Genomic DNA, 17,513 nt, shown 5'->3' with positions numbered 1-17,513 from the left:
GGTCTGAGGGGGAAATTAATGTATTTTATACTCAGTGAATGTGCCTTGGCAAGGAATCCAGCTGTCTCACTGAAAGGGGAAAGTGTGAAGTTTCTTTGTTTGCTTTGTTTGAGGGTTGGGGGAGGGGTTTGTATTTTGTGTTGTTATTCTCTGACTCATTTATTTATTCAAAGATGTTCTGAAGGTCAGTGTTCCAGGTACTAAGGATATACAATTGAATAAAACTCTAAAGGATCTCAAAGTCCAGGGGTGCATGGGTGGCTCAGTCGGTTAAGCAACTGACTCTTGGTTTCAGCTCAGGTCACGATCTCATAGTTCATGGGTTCCAGCCCCGCATCGGGCTCCACGCTGACAAGTCAGAGCCTGCTTGGGATTCTCTCTCTCTCTGCCCCTCCCCTGCTCAGCGTGCATGTTCTCTCTCAAAATAAATAAATAAACTTAAAAAAAAAGAACCAAAATAAAGGATCTCAAAGTCTGAATCAGAGAGACAAATAGGCCCAACCTTACAGGATCGTGCCTACAATGAGAGGTCTGTAAGAGTGTTCTGGAAACAAAGAGGAGGAAGTGTTCCATTTGCAAGGAGTTGAAGGGCATGGTTTGGTCAGAGATATTCCAAAAAAAGAGACGCAGTTGAGCTGAGTCCTGTTTACCAGATGTGGGGACGATGCCACTTATACAAAGCTCAGAGAGGAAAGAGCACAGTTTCTTAGGAAAACTGCAAGGAGGCTGAAATGGTACCTGGGCCACCGAGTCAGACTCAAATGTACCAGTTTCTCTGTTAACGAGTATGCCAGCTGTAGCTCTAAGAGAAGGTTGAGGGACTGTTAAACACCTTTCTGCTATTCCCATAAACTAGATCCATACCAGTTCTTTTCCCCAAGACCGAAAACCACAAGAAATAATAAACAGCAATGGACATTAATAGTGCTAAATTTGGTTCTAAGCACCCCCTATACCTCAATCCATTAAATAATCTGAACAACTCCATGGGGCAAATCTCATCATGGCACAAATGAGGAAACTATAACCAAGTCAGGTAAGAAACTTGACCAATGGTCATGCAGGCATCAGCTGACATGCCAGGGTTCAAATCAAGGCAGTCTGACTCCAAAGAGAGAGTTCCTAATTACCCTACCCTGCCTTACATACGTGAGCACAACTTCCTCGGTATTCAGAAGTGACTGAATAACTACACCGCGCATCAAAGTTCTCTGAGATCACCCAACAAAGAAAAACAAGCTCAGGCATTACACAAAAGAGCCAAGACTTGTTTTGCATTCTTCTCTCACTACTGCACTCCTGTTAAGGTAGACGCGATGCTCCTCCAGCTTACTAGGGAAAAAAGAACGTTCATCTATTGCCGACATTAAAAAAATTCTGACCTTGGCAGATTATATAAAGGAGCCATTCGGAAGCAGGCCACCACTGCCCTCTTCCTCTGCTTGGACAGAAGTTTGTGCCATACAGCTTTCTTCGATCTCTGTGGGTGCTCCACCTGAGGTAAAAACGATACAAACAAAACATTAAATATGTTGAACTCCGACTTACCCTCAACAATACTGTATTAAACAGCTGTGCCTTTTACATTAAAAACGTTTGGAATTACAATTCCCAAAGTACCCCTGCAATTATTATAGGAAAGCCCGTGTCCTAGAAGTCACCCAATGCTAAATTGGAAATAGTTTTGAATGCTGTGTATTTTCTTTAGTCAAAACAGAATATCTCCCCAGTAGTGTGTACTTAAGAAGCTATGTCATCTGTAAAATCAAAGAAATATAAAACCATTCTACATAAAATCATTTTGCAGCCTTTTCAGAATCTGGTTATGGTTCTAAAACATGTTTTCTGCCTACGCAAAAAAATCAACCTATTCTTATTTATGTATCCATTTCGACCAATTTTATCATGAGAGTTACAGCAGTAAACACGAATAGAGGCAGACATAGAAAATTCTACCGAAATTTCAACTGTTCCTTACTATAACAGGATGGGGAGAAAATGACAAGGCTTCAGGAACACATTACTAGGAGTGAGGAAAAGAATTTAATTTTGCAAAAATGTTAAAATACATTATTATTTTGTTAGATAGGGACAAATGAGAATTCAAAGTTGCAGTAAATGAGGCAAGCAAGCTATTTATTTAGCTAATGGTGTTTGGAGCTCCAAGAGGAAAAAGAGATTAATTATAAGTATTAGAGAGGAAAAAAAACAACAACATGTAATTCTAAATTAATTAGTAGTCTCTAGGTAATTGAGCACTGTACTTCCCAGACTGTAATATCTCCGGTGCATAGATGTAGATTTCTGGAAGAAATAAAAATGTTGCGTTAGCTAAAAAAAATAAATCTAAAGTCTATTATCCTTTGCAGTAAAGGGTCAAAATATGAATTTTATAATGCCTGAAGAAAACATTAAGAGTGTCTGGACTAGAGTGGTTTAGAAATTTTAATGAAGCAACTTGTCTTTGGAAAGCACTTATTTATATCCATGATGGTCCTCCCTCCACAGGATCAGTAAACGCTTTGTGACAACTGTCCACTTCGATTTTCTTCTTGGTGGCTGTGTTAAGTGAATCAAGGCTGGTATCGTTCAACTAGACTCAATGCATTACAGTGCCATTCTGATATTCAGGCTGTAAGAGGTAGTTTTTTCTGGGAATAAGGTATTCTGATGGGTGTGGGTGATAGTCAACAAACACACTGCAATAGTGAGGCACTGAGGATACGGTAGTGACCATGGTAGAAAAGGTGTCTGCCATCATGAAGCTTATCACTTGGCAGCGCATTTTACTATATGTGAGAAGTGCTTAATGCCTCTCTTCTCACTGTCCAAATGCTGGGAGGTGCTGCTGTGTTAGCTTGGCTCGAGTTTAAGTGTTAGGAAATCCCAAGGAGACAGGTTACTCTCATGGACAAAAGTTACCAGATGTACAGCACAAAATATATAATTGCAAAGGTCGCTGATACCTACGATGAATTAAGTATTTGCTGCGCGCCCACTGTTTATGCACTGAGTTTGGCGGGTGAAGATACTCATCACAAGCTACTCTATGACTGAGTTACAAATAAACATTAGAATAGAGGTACTGAAGGCATGAATTCCTCTTCTGGTACATCCTCTGCTCTTTTCTATTCTTTGATAATTGATGATTTCTTTTTACTCATGTTCTTAACCATCTGTAAAATAGTTGGCCTTCACTAAAATCTGACCCCCTTACCTTTTCCTAGAAAATTCCTACTTCTCCTTTAAGATTATGGGGATCACCTACTTCATAACTAGATCAAGCCTGGACTCCTTTTATAGCCTCTTCAGCACCTTTTGTATCCCAGCACATCTGTATTATTGCATATTTATCTATCCACATGCTGTACTAGAGGATGACTCACTTGAGTAGACAGACCACGTTCAATTCCCTGAACCTGCGAAGTATAATGCTGCCATATGGTTGTGCACTCAAAAAATGTTCGGGGAAGGAATGACTGCTTCAGAAAATGAATCTCACTACTTTACAAATGACTTCATCCATTATGATTGAATACATGTGTCAATATGTAATATGTGAGTATAATAAAACTATCAGATTTCAATAAGCTTCATTTCATGTATCTAATACTCATTCAAGCAAATCCAGGTATATGCATAAAAACCAGGAAGAGTTAAAACCTTATGGTAGAACAATGCTGCCAGGAATAGTTCTCTGGTAGACATTTAGTAGCCTTCTTAAATATGTGTTTCTTTCTTCTTTTTTTTAATGTTTATTTATTTTTGAGAGAGAGAGAGAGAGAGAGAGAGCGCGCGGTGGAGGGCAGAGAGAGAGCGAGACACTGAATCTGAAGAAGGCTCCAGGCTTGAGCTGTCAGCGCAGAGCCCGACGTGGGGCTTGAACTCACGAACTCACGAACCGTGAGATCATGACCTGAGCCAAAGTCAGATGCTTAACTGACTGAGCCACCCAGTCTCTCCAATAGCTTTCTTAAATATGTATAAACTCTGGAAAAACAACTCTAGGACTTTATATATCACTTAAAATTTCATTACCTTAAGTTTTGTCTTCTGTTGAGTGATAATTTGTACTTATTTAATATTTCATGGAGATATTGAGGGAAATATTAAGTTCATTATATAGTACATATTACATATGTATATTACATATGTTATATATTATAAATATTGTGGTGTTACACAATGTGAGCACATGTCCATAGCCATATGGTTTGAGAGTATCCTAGCTACATCTCATCAGGTATAGTGACAGATCGCATGACACTGGAGAAGTTATTAATGTTTGAGGGTCACGTAAGTAAGCAAACAAGGAAATTAAAAGGATATTACGTTAGGTGATATCTGCATGTGACTTAACTGGTCAAGGCAGGGATGAAAGATCACCAGATAATATAAAATAGAAATCAAAGAAAAATCTTTGTCATTGTTATGCTAAGATATTCTGCAAAACATTTACGTGACAAAGTTCCTGAGATGACACAGGCCATTTTATGATTTTATGTGTACTGTAAAAATGTGAGATCTGCCACATCAGGTAAAGGCTGTCATGAAAGCCCAGTGACAGATCACACTGTTGGGTTCACACTGAACTCCCTCACTCTGGTGTCATTTTGCCGAATGGACCTCATGAGACACAGGGACAATGTCCCTCTATTGCAAATATCTTACCTAGGCCAGAAGATTCCTTACACAAAAACGTAACCCACTGATGGATAATTTTTCAAATACTTTCAATTTGAGAACTGTTAAACAAAGGTAATGAATACAGAAATCAAACATAGTAAACTTTGTAGTTTAAAATAGGACACAACTGAAAAATCATATAAAACCACTATTCTCACACAGTTTTAATATCGACGCCGTAGCTCTTATCTAAATATATTTATTGCTGATCTTGGAGAAAATTAACTCAAAAATATCTCTAATAAAAGGAAAGTTGAAGCAAGTAACCAAAAAAAATTCAAATATTAAACTAGTGAAAGCATCTCAAACATGCTGTTATGAGCAGTAATAAAAAAATGATACACGGAACATGAAATCAGGTAACTCCTGAAATTTTTGTTAGAATGATTTAAAATTAAGTGTATAATCCTATTTATCTGTATAAATATGGAAATATTTTGGGGCACCTGGGGGGCTCAGTCAGTTAAGCATCTGACTCTTGATTTCGGCTCAGGTCATGATCTAATGGTTGTGAGGATCGAGAACTGCTTTGGGCTCTACACTGACAGCAGGGAGCCTGCTTGGAATTCTCTCTCCCTCTCTCTCTGCCTCATCCCTGCTTGCACACGCACATACTCTCTCTCAAGATAAATCAATAAAATTTTAAAAAAAGAAATATTTTGAGAAAAGACAATAAAACAAAGGCCGTGATATCTCAAAATATATTACCTATATATTGCTACAAAAATTACAAGCTTGGAAATTTGCTTATTAGGTATAAGCACTCCTGAATCATATATTATTTATAATGAGTGAGCTGAACACACATGTTTTTGGCCCACCCATAGCTAACAAATTAACACATACCATCTTTGAAATGTTTTTACACGGTTAAGGCAAATACTATGGAATCCATGCTGAATCTAACCTGCTCAAGATGAAAAAGCACATTTGCTATATCTAATACTCTCTCTACGGTCTTCTCTGGATCTGATGTATCTTCAGTCCTGTTCGGTAAGTCTTTGTAAAGAGCCATTTGCCATCTGATAGCAGGATCCTCCAACTGCATGAAAAAGGAAAAAAGTTTCAAAAATACAAGGTTACGATGTAAGGAAGGGAAGACCTACTTTACTGGGTGTAGCCCAGTGTCAAAACACCATGAAGAGATCAACACAGAGAAAGACCTTGTATTCATGAAATTTACCATGCAGTGGGGAAGACAGAAATTAAATATGTACAGTTGTGAGGAGAGCTACTCAAGAGAAAGATAAGGTATCATGAGCTTGGACCTAACCTGCTGGTGGCTGTTAAGATTCCCCTGAACAAGTGAAGTTTTACCTAGAATGTAAGGATGAGCTGGATATGATCAAGGCAAGGAAGTAGGCAAAGTGATCTATCTTTCTCTTCCCCTTTCACGGTCAAACACTGAAAGATTTACATACTTACTTTTACAGGCAATGATACAGGATCTCATTTATCTATAAATACAGGGACTCTGCAACTGAGTTTAGTCTCATTGAAACAAAGATATCAAATATAAAGCAATGGAGGAATATAAAATCATATTCTTATAATAAAGGAGTCTTTTTAATATTGTCAAATTTCCTGAGTGGGAGATACAACTGAATTCTGTATGTTTTTGAGAAAGATTATTATAACATCGTAGAAATGGACAAATATAAACATCTTTATAGGGAAAAGATCACATTACTTCAAAGAAAGAATATAGAATAACTATATTATTGAAAATAGGCAAAGTCATCCCTGTATGTTTCTCTTCCCCTTTCAAGTCTCCATGAAAACTGGGGGACTGAGGGTAATGAAGCAGAAGTAAATGGACAAATCTAAAACTTCACAACTCCCAGCCCAAGAAAGCATAGTTTGACATGTGAAAAATAACTCATCTAGGGGCAAACACAGGATTTTATACACTGAATGGCTTGTAGACACCATCTGTCCTTTGATAAGACAAAATGTTTTTCCTCCACATACTTTTTTTCATTTGAGGACTGTGCCTGGTGCTTCCAGACAGAAATACACATTTTTACTTATATTTGGTAAAATAAGTAGCATCTTTATTCTTTCTCATATAAAATTACTTCTTTTGGCCCCCAGGATGACCCATCCTACAATTTCAAGACAATACATTCAAGAAGGTGCTAGGAATAAAAGAATTCATCTTCTGTAAGTCTGTGTGTCCCCATAATATATGTGCCTGACTCTTCACAAAACAAGTATAGACTGAAATATCAAAAAGAATATGCATTCATTACTGCTTTATTTTCAGGTTGGAAGTGAAATGCTGATCATAAATGCTTTCCTTCTCTGCTCTCCTCTCTCTTTCTGACTCCCCAAGACACAACATAAATTGCCCTCAGTACTACTATAAAAAACTTCTAGAATATAATCGGATTTCCTTCTGCTTCTTCAAGACATCCTTTTTTATTTATTTCCTGGGAAGAGCATAGAACCTTCGTTTAGAGGTACTGAACATCTCCTGTCTCTACTCAGTAATGGTTGTCCTAGACCACGTTTCTCAAAGTGTGGTCTTGAGTCCCGGGGATCCCGAGACCTTTGCATGGACTACAGGATCTCCTCGAACACCCATATATGAAGCATAAACCCTTCACTTGAGGTTCAGGCAGAGGCTTTACTAGTACATTTTAAAATGCTCATAATCGTTTTGCAATCTGAGAAGAGATCGAACTCTAAAAGGCATTCATCTCCCATTCTGGCCAAGTTATTACTAAATAATATGAGTACCTACACATCAAAGTGCACACGAAATATGCTCTAAATCAGTGTCTGTGCCTTGTGAATATTGGAAAGGTATGTCTCACCTTTATCATATTGTGCTCGTAAGTGTTAAAAGAAGAATATGGTTTTGATCTTGGAAAGAAACATTTTAATACCCAGAAAAGCAAACGTTATGCTGTGGTCACTATTTGCTGACATTTGGGCACTGTCATAATTGAAAAAATTTCCCAGAAGGGACACCAGAATAGAAGCAAATAGGCTGAATGAAGATAACAAATTGCTAGACTTCTTACATTGCATAACGGGTTCTGTAAACAAATGAACAATTTATCCCCTAGTATGAAAAATTTCCAAATAATTGTACTACAAAGTAGTACAAAAAGTACTTACTTCTAGCAATTGTTTTTACCCACATTTATGTTTTCCTTTACCTCCCTAGGTAAATTCATTTATTCATCTATTTCTATTACAGCAAGTCTTAATATCTCCTATGTACTAATGACTTCTAATGACATATATTTAATTTCTGGACACTAGATGAAAAAGTTCAAATTCTTATGGACACCTATCTCCATGTCCCAAAAGTCCTCAAACTCAGCTAATGAAGGAAATTTCCAACCTTTATTTCAAATGGTGACATATTTTTTTTCAAAGTCTAAAAATCTTTGGTGATCTACGTTGACTTTTTAAAGTGAATAAAACACATTACTTATCTTGAGAGTCTTTAATACCAAGAGTTTTGCAAGTAGAGTAAAGACTGATTAAAATAATATGTTTTCACTATTTGAATTGCTAAAGTGACATTACTTGCAATACTATTCTAAAGAGAGATTCACTAAATTCATAAATACTATGTACTTAAATTTGGCTTACCTTGCCTTGTAAATGAATATTACTGCGGATTATATCTCGTACTTCATCCTCAGTGTCTTTCTGTCAAGAAATAAATGTTACCTAAAAGAAGTCTTACCATGAATGCATCAACTGTCACAAGTCAACAGAAGTAACTCCAGCCTCTTTTGAAATAGTGTATGTCTGCCCAAACCTACGTACAGGGTTTCAAACACACCACAAATGCGGGGGATTCTTTTTCAGACTATTTCTTGATATTGCTGTGAACCGGAAACAAGGTACCAACTTACATCGACTCTACGGGAAGTGTCTTAAGACTCACTGGAATGGAATTTCTGGTTCACAAAAAGTGGGGGCAGAGGTGTGTTCCCTTGTGATCAAACAGGGGTATATCTCCATCATTCTCTGAACTCTCCAGAAAGTAATTTTGGCATTTAATACTACCCCCCTCTGATCCAGTAACAACAAGGAAATACCCTGAGAATCAAATACTAGAATGACCACCACCAGAACTGCATCTGTGCAGCCCATGGTGACACAATGTCCCCTCAATTTGCTTATCTCAGGGTATCCAATTCTGGATATTCAGAGAGGTGCTTCCGCGTGGGAATGGGGGTAAAAGAAAATGTCCTCCCATTTACATAAATATAAAATAATGATCCCGCTGTATATTCTTGAAAAAGTGCGTCTAGGTAGCCACAAAGAGAAAAAACAGAGGTCATAAAGAAATCTTGAGAACTGAAATGTTGATGCTTGCCAAGTCGAAGAGTCAACTTGGTTGACTTAGAAAGTCAACACCTTATCTAACCACGATCAGCACAGTCCATGATGCTTCTCACACTGAAAAGTTATCCCTCCTAAATTTGAATACACTTTTCATAACAAATTTTATATAGGAGTTCACATGAAATCCATTTTTTTTCCCCGCTACCAGCAACTTGTTTGCATCTTTTCTACTGGGTTTCAGAATATTCCCTGGAGGTGATCAACATAATTTAGAAATGAAAAATAGCGCCCCCCCCCCAAAAGGGCAGTCTTTGCATACACAGAAAAACTGCTTACTAAAACATCTAACGGAAATGAAATCCTGACACAGACCAGTGAGAAAAAGGGAGTCTAAACATTTGAGTCTGGAGGTCAAGTGATCATTACCACCGGTATGAACAGGAAAGTTACCATACTAAATCGGTTTTTGGCCAGAGCGATGAGCTCCTGGTCCCCAGGGGCACAGATGTTCAACCCAATGGGCAGCAACCGCTTCAGAGCTGCCACAATGAGAGAGGTCTGCGTGGAGTACCGATCTCCTTTGCGCTTCATCTTCTTCCTTTCCTGATCAGAGACAGCGGCCTGGGGAACAAAGACAAGTTTTGGAGTCGGTGACTGCTTTTCCCACACTCAGAACTAGGAGTCTTGGGGCGCCTGTATGGCTCAGTCGGTTAAGGGTCTGACCTCTACTCAGGTCATGATCTCACAGTTTGTGGGTTCGAGCCCCGCATCAGGCTCTGCGCTGACAGCTGGGAGCCTGGAGCCTGCTTTGGATTCTGTGTCTTCCTCTCTCTCTGCCCCTCCCCTGCTCATGCTCTGTCTCTGTCTCTCTCAAAAATAAATAAACGTTAAACAAAATTAAAAAAAAATTGGAGTCTCTTCTAACTTGATAGTGGTTCGAACTTCCTTCTTTCTTTGGTCCCTATTTTTGAGAATACTTTTCCTCTCTCCTTCTTAGCATCTCTTGCTAATTTTAAGTCCTACTCTCCTATTCCCAGGTCATTACAATTCACTGGTGTGCTTTCTACATGCTTTTAGAAGGAAAACGCAAATTGTGATTTTAGAGAAGCAGATGGATATATGTAAAGTCCATAGTAATTTCTGATATTATATGTTTAATAGTTTTCAATGCTTAAGAGGAAAAATTTAAGAATATATGGGTTAATGAAAGACCTAAACGTAAGACAGGAAGCCATCAAAATCCTCAAGGAGAAAGCAAGCATAAACCTCTTTGACCTTGGCTGCAGCAACTTCTTACTTGACACGTCTCCAGAGGCGAGGGAAATTAAGGCAAAAATGAACTATTGGGACCTCATCAAAATAAAAAGTTCTGCACAGCGAAAGAAACAATCAGCAAAACTAAAAGGCAACTGATGGAATAGGAGAAGATATTTGCAAACAACATATCAGATAAAGAGTTAGTATCCAAAATCTATCAAGAACTTATCAAACTCAGCACCCAAAAAAACAAATAATCCAGCGAAGAAATGGGCCAAAGACAGGAATAGACACTTCTCCAAAGAAGACATCCAGATGGCTAACAGACACATGAAAAAATGCTCAACATCACTCATCATCAGGCAAATACAAATCAAAACCACAAGGAGATACCACCTTACACCTGTCACAAGGGCTAACACTAACAACTCAGGTAACAACAGATGTTCGTGAGGATGTGGAGAAAGAGGATCTCTTTTGCACTGTTGGTGGGAATGCAAACTGGTGCAGCTGCTCTGGGAAGCAGTACGGAGGTTCCTCAAAAAACTAAAAATAGAACTACCCTACGACCCAGCAATTGTACTAGGCATTTATCCAAGGGATACAAGTATGCTGTTTCAAAGGGACACATGCATCCCCTTGTTTATAGCAGCACTATCAACAATAGGCAAAGTATGGAAAGAGCCCAAATGTCCATCGATGGATGAATGGATAAAGAAGATGTGGTATATATATTCAATGGAGTATTACCCGGCAATCAAAAAGAATGAAATCTTGCCATTTGCAAGTACATGGATGGAACCAGAGGGTATTATGCTAAGCGAAATTAGAGAAAGACAAATATCATATGACTTCACTCATATGAGGACTTTAAGACAGAGAACAAATGTACACAAGGGAAGGGAAGCAAAAATAATATAAAAACAGGGAGGGGGACAAAACATAAGAGACTCTTAAATATGGAGAACAAACAGAGGGTCACTGAAGTGTTTGTGGAAGCAGGGGATGGGCTAAATGGGTAAGAGGTATTAAGGAATCTACTCCTGAAATCATTGTTGCACTATATGCTAACTTGGATATAAATTTTAAAAATAAATTAAAATTAAAAAAAGAAATCTAACCAAAAAATAAATAATAAAAACGATTTTAGGGGTGCCTGGGTGGCTCAGTAAGCTAAGCATCTGATTTTGGCTCAGGTCATGATCTCATAGTTCGTGGGTTTGAGCCTGCAACGGGATCTGTGCGGACAGCTCAGAGCCTGGAGCCTGCTTCGGATTCTGTGTCTTCCTCTCTCTCTGCCCCTTCCTTGTTTGTGCTCTGTCTCTCTCTGTCTCAACAATTAATAAATGTTAAAAAAAAAATTTTTTTTAAATAAATAAAAATAAAAAAGAATCCCAAGAAACTCCAGCTACCAAGCCAGTCGGTGCCCATCCCCCAACTCTATCCCCTAGGACCTTCCTGGAACTCATGGGTCATGCCAAAGGCTGGGGGCAGGGCAGGAGAGCTGGGGGCACAATCCCTCTGTGCCCAAGAAGGCCGTCACTGCAGGATGAATTGAAATCCATGCAATCCCACGTGGCCTTCAGAAGAACCTCCTCCTATGGATCCAAACCAGCTAGAGATGTTCCTGTCACTCCTCTCAAGCCACCTTGTCTGTCTGTTCAGTTTAACTGCCGATGCCTCTCAGGCAGTGGGTTTGTTCAAACTGAAGCTCAAGAGAATTATAACGTATAGGGTCATATTTAACAAGTAAGGAAGACTCATACATAGAATCTGATGAATAAACTATCTTATTGTTCAAAAAAAAGGAATATATAGCTTATTTTTGTTTGATAGATGCTTGGTTTGAAATATACACATGCTCTCACTCTCACCACACATGAACACAGTGTATATAAGACTATTATAAAAATTCATGTGTCAGGGTCACTTTCAATGCCGAATCTAATTTTCACTGGGTAGTAAGTGTCATTCTTTCTATTAACAGGGCATATGCTAATGTCAAAATGAAAATAATTGTCCCATATCCACTGCTTTGTACTTGTTAAGTTTCTTTGTAGCAATAACACTGCAGATATCTTCATGACAGTGACATACTGTAATAGTTTCGGTCTACCGAGAAAAAAAACAGAAGAGAACTTAACATACAAACAATATGCTTTCCCTATGTTGCTATCACAACATGATGTTGAAAGAATTTCTTCACATTATGCAGTAAAATAATGGAGTCATCATGAAGTAATGGTGCCTTATATATTGTTAATTATATTATATGACATATTTACTATGACATATATTATACATAGAGTATATGTTGATATATCAAACCTATAATATTTGAGCCACAGCAATAAGAATTGTATTCAGTTTCCAACGAAATGGACTTACTGCATGGACCCTGTTCTTAACTGTACCAATTCATAAGAGATTATTTTCAGTATATTTAGTGGAAAAAAAAAACCCTATGAATAATTATTTGTGCCATTAAATTAACTCATAAAAATAATGAATCAGTGGTTTTATTTTATTTTATTTTATTTTTTAATTTTTTTTTTTTTAACGTTTATTTATCTTTGAGACAGAGAGAGACAGAGCATGAACAGGGGAGGGGCAGAGAGAGAGGGAGACACAGAATCGGAAACAGGCTCCAGGCTCCGAGCCATCAGCCCAGAGCCCGACGCGGGGCTCGAACTCACGGACCGCGAGATCGTGACCCGAGCTGAAGTCGGACGCTTAACCGACCAAGCCACCCAGGCGCCCCTGGATCAGTGGTTTTAAATGAGCTCTTTGCTCATTTAAAAATGAAGGAAATGTAACCACAGTGATAAAAATAATTATCCAAATGAGGAACCAACATCCTAAAAATTAAACAAATTGATACAAATGATTGCAAACATATTTCTATCCAATTCTGGTAATTTAGCTTCAGCAAAACAATATCATACAATACATTAATGTCTAAATTTTGTTGGTGTTATGGTTTTCTTGACCCTAACTTGTAAAGATTTTTGATTTTATGGTTGTATAAGTACAAGGGGCTTATACCTGGTTTGAAATTTATAAATATTCAAGTGACCCTACAATAAGACTAATTGAAATCAACACTAAGGGCAATTATAAACTGCTCCATTTTGAGAAACACTAGACAAATGAACTCCTCCTTATGCTCAAATAATAATCTTGCATTGTATACCACAGGAAATCTATAAACTGAAAAGAGAAATTAATACATCTTTGAACACTCCCAGTGATGATATAGTCCACTTCCACTATAAAGAAATGAAATCTACAATCAAATATGCTTATGTACGACTATATCAATCGGGTTTTTTTTTTTTAATGATATAGTACGACTATATCAATCGGGTTTTTGATGTTTATTTATTTTTGAGACAGAGAGAGACAGAGCATGAGCAGGGGAGGGGCAAAGAGAGAGAGGGAGACACAGAATCTGAAGCAGGCTCCAGGCTCTGAGCTGTCAGTACAGAGTCCGATGCGGGGCTCGAACTTGTCACCCGCGAGATCATGACCTGAGCTGAAGTCGGATGCTCAACTGACTAAACCACCCAGGCACCCCTATCAATTGGGTTTGTTTGTTTAGTTGGTTGGTTTGTTGGTTGCTGGCTGTTTTCTCACCAGACTATGGAGCTCCATCAGGGCAGGGGCCAAACTTGGTCTGCTCCTTTCTATTCATTCATTCATTCATTCATTCGTCCATTCACTCTTCATTCATTCACTCACATAACTCATTATTTATTTTAAAGAGTTTTTTTAATGTTTTTTTAAATTTATTTTTGAGAGAGAAAGAGAATATGCGCAGGGGAGGGGCAGAGACAGACAGAAACACAGAATCTGAAGCAGGCTCCAGACTCTGGGCTTTCAGCACAGAGCCCAACACGGGGCTCGAACCATGAGATCATGACCTGAGCCGAAGTCGGCCGCTTAACTAACTGAGCCACCCAGGAGCCCCAAAAGAGTTTTTTTTAAGTTTATTCATTTTGAGAGAGTGAGAGAGAATGTAAGCAGAGGAGGGGCAGAGAGAAAGGGAGAGAGAGAATCCCAAGCAGACTCCGGACTGTCAGTGCAGAGCCTGATGCGGGGCGCGATCTAGTGAACCATGAGATCATGACCTGAGCCACAATCAAGAGTCAGATGCTTAACCAATGGAGCCACCCAGGGGCCCTTCCAGTATTTAGAACCAAGCACCCCGTCTTGCCCCTAGGAGCTGCTCAATAATTTGAGCAGAACTGCTAACACTACTGAATTTGCATGATATTTCATTTGCAACCAATTCCTAACATTCGAATCAGAGGTGAATTTGCAACAGCATGGTCGATATGGGCATCGTATTTAAACAGAAAAGTAGGGTCAGCTGATCCCCGTCACGAATCAGTCTCTTTCTCTCTCTCAGGCACACACACGCGCACACACACACACACACACACACACAATTTCACCTAAAATAAAATTTAATACAGGATCACGAAAAAGGGAAGACTTTTCTAATAGTCCTACAGTGAAATAGCCTCCCCAAACAAAACAAAAATCATAGATATTTACTAATGTTTTTTTCAAAAAAAATTCAGATATATTAATTATAAAAGTGAATCTCATCACATCAAAAACACAAGAGATGACAAATGCCGGTGATTATATGGAGAAAAAGAAACCCGTGCTCACTCTTGATGGGAATGTAAATTGGTGCAGCCACTGTGGAAAACAGTATAGACGTTCCTCAAAAGTTAAAAATAGAACCACAGGACGCAGCAATTACACTCTTGGGTATTTAGCAAAAGGAAATGAAAACAGGGTCCCAACATGTCTGCACCCTCCTGTTGATTGCAGCGTCAGTCAAAAGAGCCAAGATATGGAAACAACCTATGCATTCATGCATGGATATATGCACACAGTGGAGTGTTATTCAACCATAAGAAAGAAATCCTGCCATGTGCAACAACACGGATGAACCCTGAGGGCATTATGCTAAGTAGATAAGTTAGAGAAAGACAAATACCATATGATACCACCTATATGTGGAATCTGAAAAAGCCAAACTGATAAAAACAGAGAGGAGAGTGGTGGTTACCAGGGGCCGGGAGGTGGGGACAACAGGGACATGCTAATCAACGTGGACACATCTCCCATTATAAGATAAATATAAGTTCTGGGGATCTAATATACAGCAGAGTGATTGTAGCTAATGATCGATCCTGTGTTGTCTACTTGAAAGTTTCTAAGAGAGTAGATCTTAAGTGTCCTCACCACAGGAACAAATGGTAATTATATGACATGATGTTAACCAATGCTACGGTGATAATCAGGTTGCAATACAGAAGTGTATCAAGTCAATCTGTTGTTGATTTGTTCACCTGACACAGCACACTGTTATATGCCAACTGTATGTTAATAAAGCTGGAAAAGATAGTGAGCCTAGCTTTAAATAAATAAGGCCAGGTGCTACATTTCAACAGGAACTGAAATCTTAAGAAAAAACAGGACAGAATTCTATAATGCAATAGGTAAAACCCACTATTTTTTTTTCTCACATCAACAAACTAACAAGAGTTTGTAATAGATGCTTTCTTTAAAAAAAAAAAATTATAATCTTTATTTATTTTTGAGAGAGAGAGACAGAGGGTGAGCGGGAGAGGGGCAGAGAGAGAGGGAGACACAGAATCCAAAGCAGGCTCCAGGCTCTGAGCTGTCAGCACAGAGCCCGATGCAGGGCTTGAACTCAGGAACTGTGAGATCATGACTTGAGCTGAAGTCAGCTGCTCAACCGAGACACCCAGACCCATGGATGCTTTCTGTATATGGGTTTTTTTGGTGTTTTTGTTTTTTAAGATTATTTATTTATTTTGAGAGACAGAGGGAGCACAAGTGGGGGAGGGGGCAGAAAGAGAGAGAGAGAGAGAGAGAGAGAGAGACTCCCACCCTGGCTCCACTGCCAGCACAGAGCGCAACATGGGGCTCGAACTCACCAACCGCGAGATTATGACCTGAGCCAAAGTCAGACGCTTAACCGACCGAGCCACCCAGGCGCCCCTGCGTATGTTTTTAAAAAAGTCATGCCATTAAAAACTTCAGCAATGCTGGCAATACAATGATGCAACATTGGTACCAATGCAACAGTGAGTCTGGAAAATCAACAGTAAAATAAGACACCTACACATGCCCAGGTTAAGGACCAAATTTCAAACTCTTTAAAGTCAAATCTTAGCTTTATCCATATTAATTAAGTAGCCACCATGCACCAAGCGCTGCATTGAGCTTTCAAGTTACCATGTGAATAAAATATGTTCCCCGCCCCTGCAGAATCTTGGGTCTTAAAGAAGTCACAGGGGCTGCCGCCCAGAGTGCTCAGGGCCAGGCTGTCACCGAGGGCTAAGAGTAAGAGAAGGGGGCAGGAGGAGACCGGCTTCACCGGAGGGGAGCATTCACCACCCTACACGTTAACAACTGGGTGAAGTACACTAATATGCACTTGCTGTAGACAACACCACTTCCCAAGCTTCAGACAAAGGCACAGCAGGGCTTCCGTGTCCCACACAGGTGGTCACCCCCTCCTTAGAGCATTACGGCCAATTTCATATGCACTGGCCTCTCTCTGCCTGACGGGCTACACACATTTTAATTCAAAATGAGGTCCTCAATCCCAGATTACCATATTCCAAATTGGTCTGCTGGCTTCAATCATATTTCCATATTTTATCTATAATTACCCGCTTTCTATATTATCTTCTAATTTTAGAAATGGTACTGCAGGGGGGTGTTGGTGGTTCAGTTGGTTGAGCATCTGACTTTTGATTTGGGCTGTGGTCATGATCTCATAGTTCATGGGTTTGAGCCTTGCATCAGGCTCTATGCTGGTGCTGCAGAGCCTGCTTGGGGTTCCCTCTCTCTCTCTCTCTCTCTGTCCTACTCTCTCTCTCTCTCTTCTCTCAAAATAAATAAACTTAAAAAAAAAAAGAAAGCAATGGTACTCCATACAAATAGCATTCGTTCCTGTTTGGATGTCTGCTTGAAGACCGATACATAACAATATGTTGTTTGGTTTGTGTTTGGGTCTGAATCTCCATTCAAAAGAGTTTCTTTCTCCTTCTTCTGCACTCCAGGGGAGTGGATCTATGGGCCACTGTGACGTCTCAGGCAGACAGTTTGAGGCTTTGTCAGAGGAATCCCTGAAGCCTTCTGGATCATTCTGTTCCCAGCTCTGCATGGGGGAACATCTCTCTGCCCATTTCAGCTTCAGACAT

At 39.2% G+C, this 17,513-nt stretch overlaps 1 protein-coding gene across 4 annotated transcripts in view; it reads right to left on the bottom strand.

Moving 5' to 3' along the window:
• RYR2 (ryanodine receptor 2) overlaps positions 1–17,513 on the bottom strand; it is a 755,762-nt gene that overhangs the window by 106,172 nt on the left and 632,077 nt on the right. For 2 of the 4 annotated variants that reach the window (XM_081790553.1, XM_081790554.1), the window contains exons 72-76: positions 9,451–9,621; positions 8,296–8,355; positions 5,594–5,728; positions 2,270–2,304; positions 1,383–1,496 (exon numbers count right to left, since the gene is read on the bottom strand). In XM_081790553.1, coding sequence (XP_081646679.1) covers positions 1,383–1,496; positions 2,270–2,304; positions 5,594–5,728; positions 8,296–8,355; positions 9,451–9,621 — 515 coding nt within the window. The remainder of the gene's footprint in view (positions 1–1,382; positions 1,497–2,269; positions 2,305–5,593; positions 5,729–8,295; positions 8,356–9,450; positions 9,622–17,513) is intronic. The other 2 variants (XM_081790555.1, XM_081790556.1) reach the window with 1 other exon arrangement.

Source organism: Panthera onca, chromosome D2 (assembly GCF_046562875.1).
Source record: "Panthera onca isolate mPanOnc1 chromosome D2, mPanOnc1 haplotype 2, whole genome shotgun sequence".
NCBI classification, from domain to species: domain Eukaryota; kingdom Metazoa; phylum Chordata; class Mammalia; order Carnivora; family Felidae; genus Panthera; species Panthera onca.
This window is presented reverse-complemented; position numbering and strand designations above follow the sequence as displayed.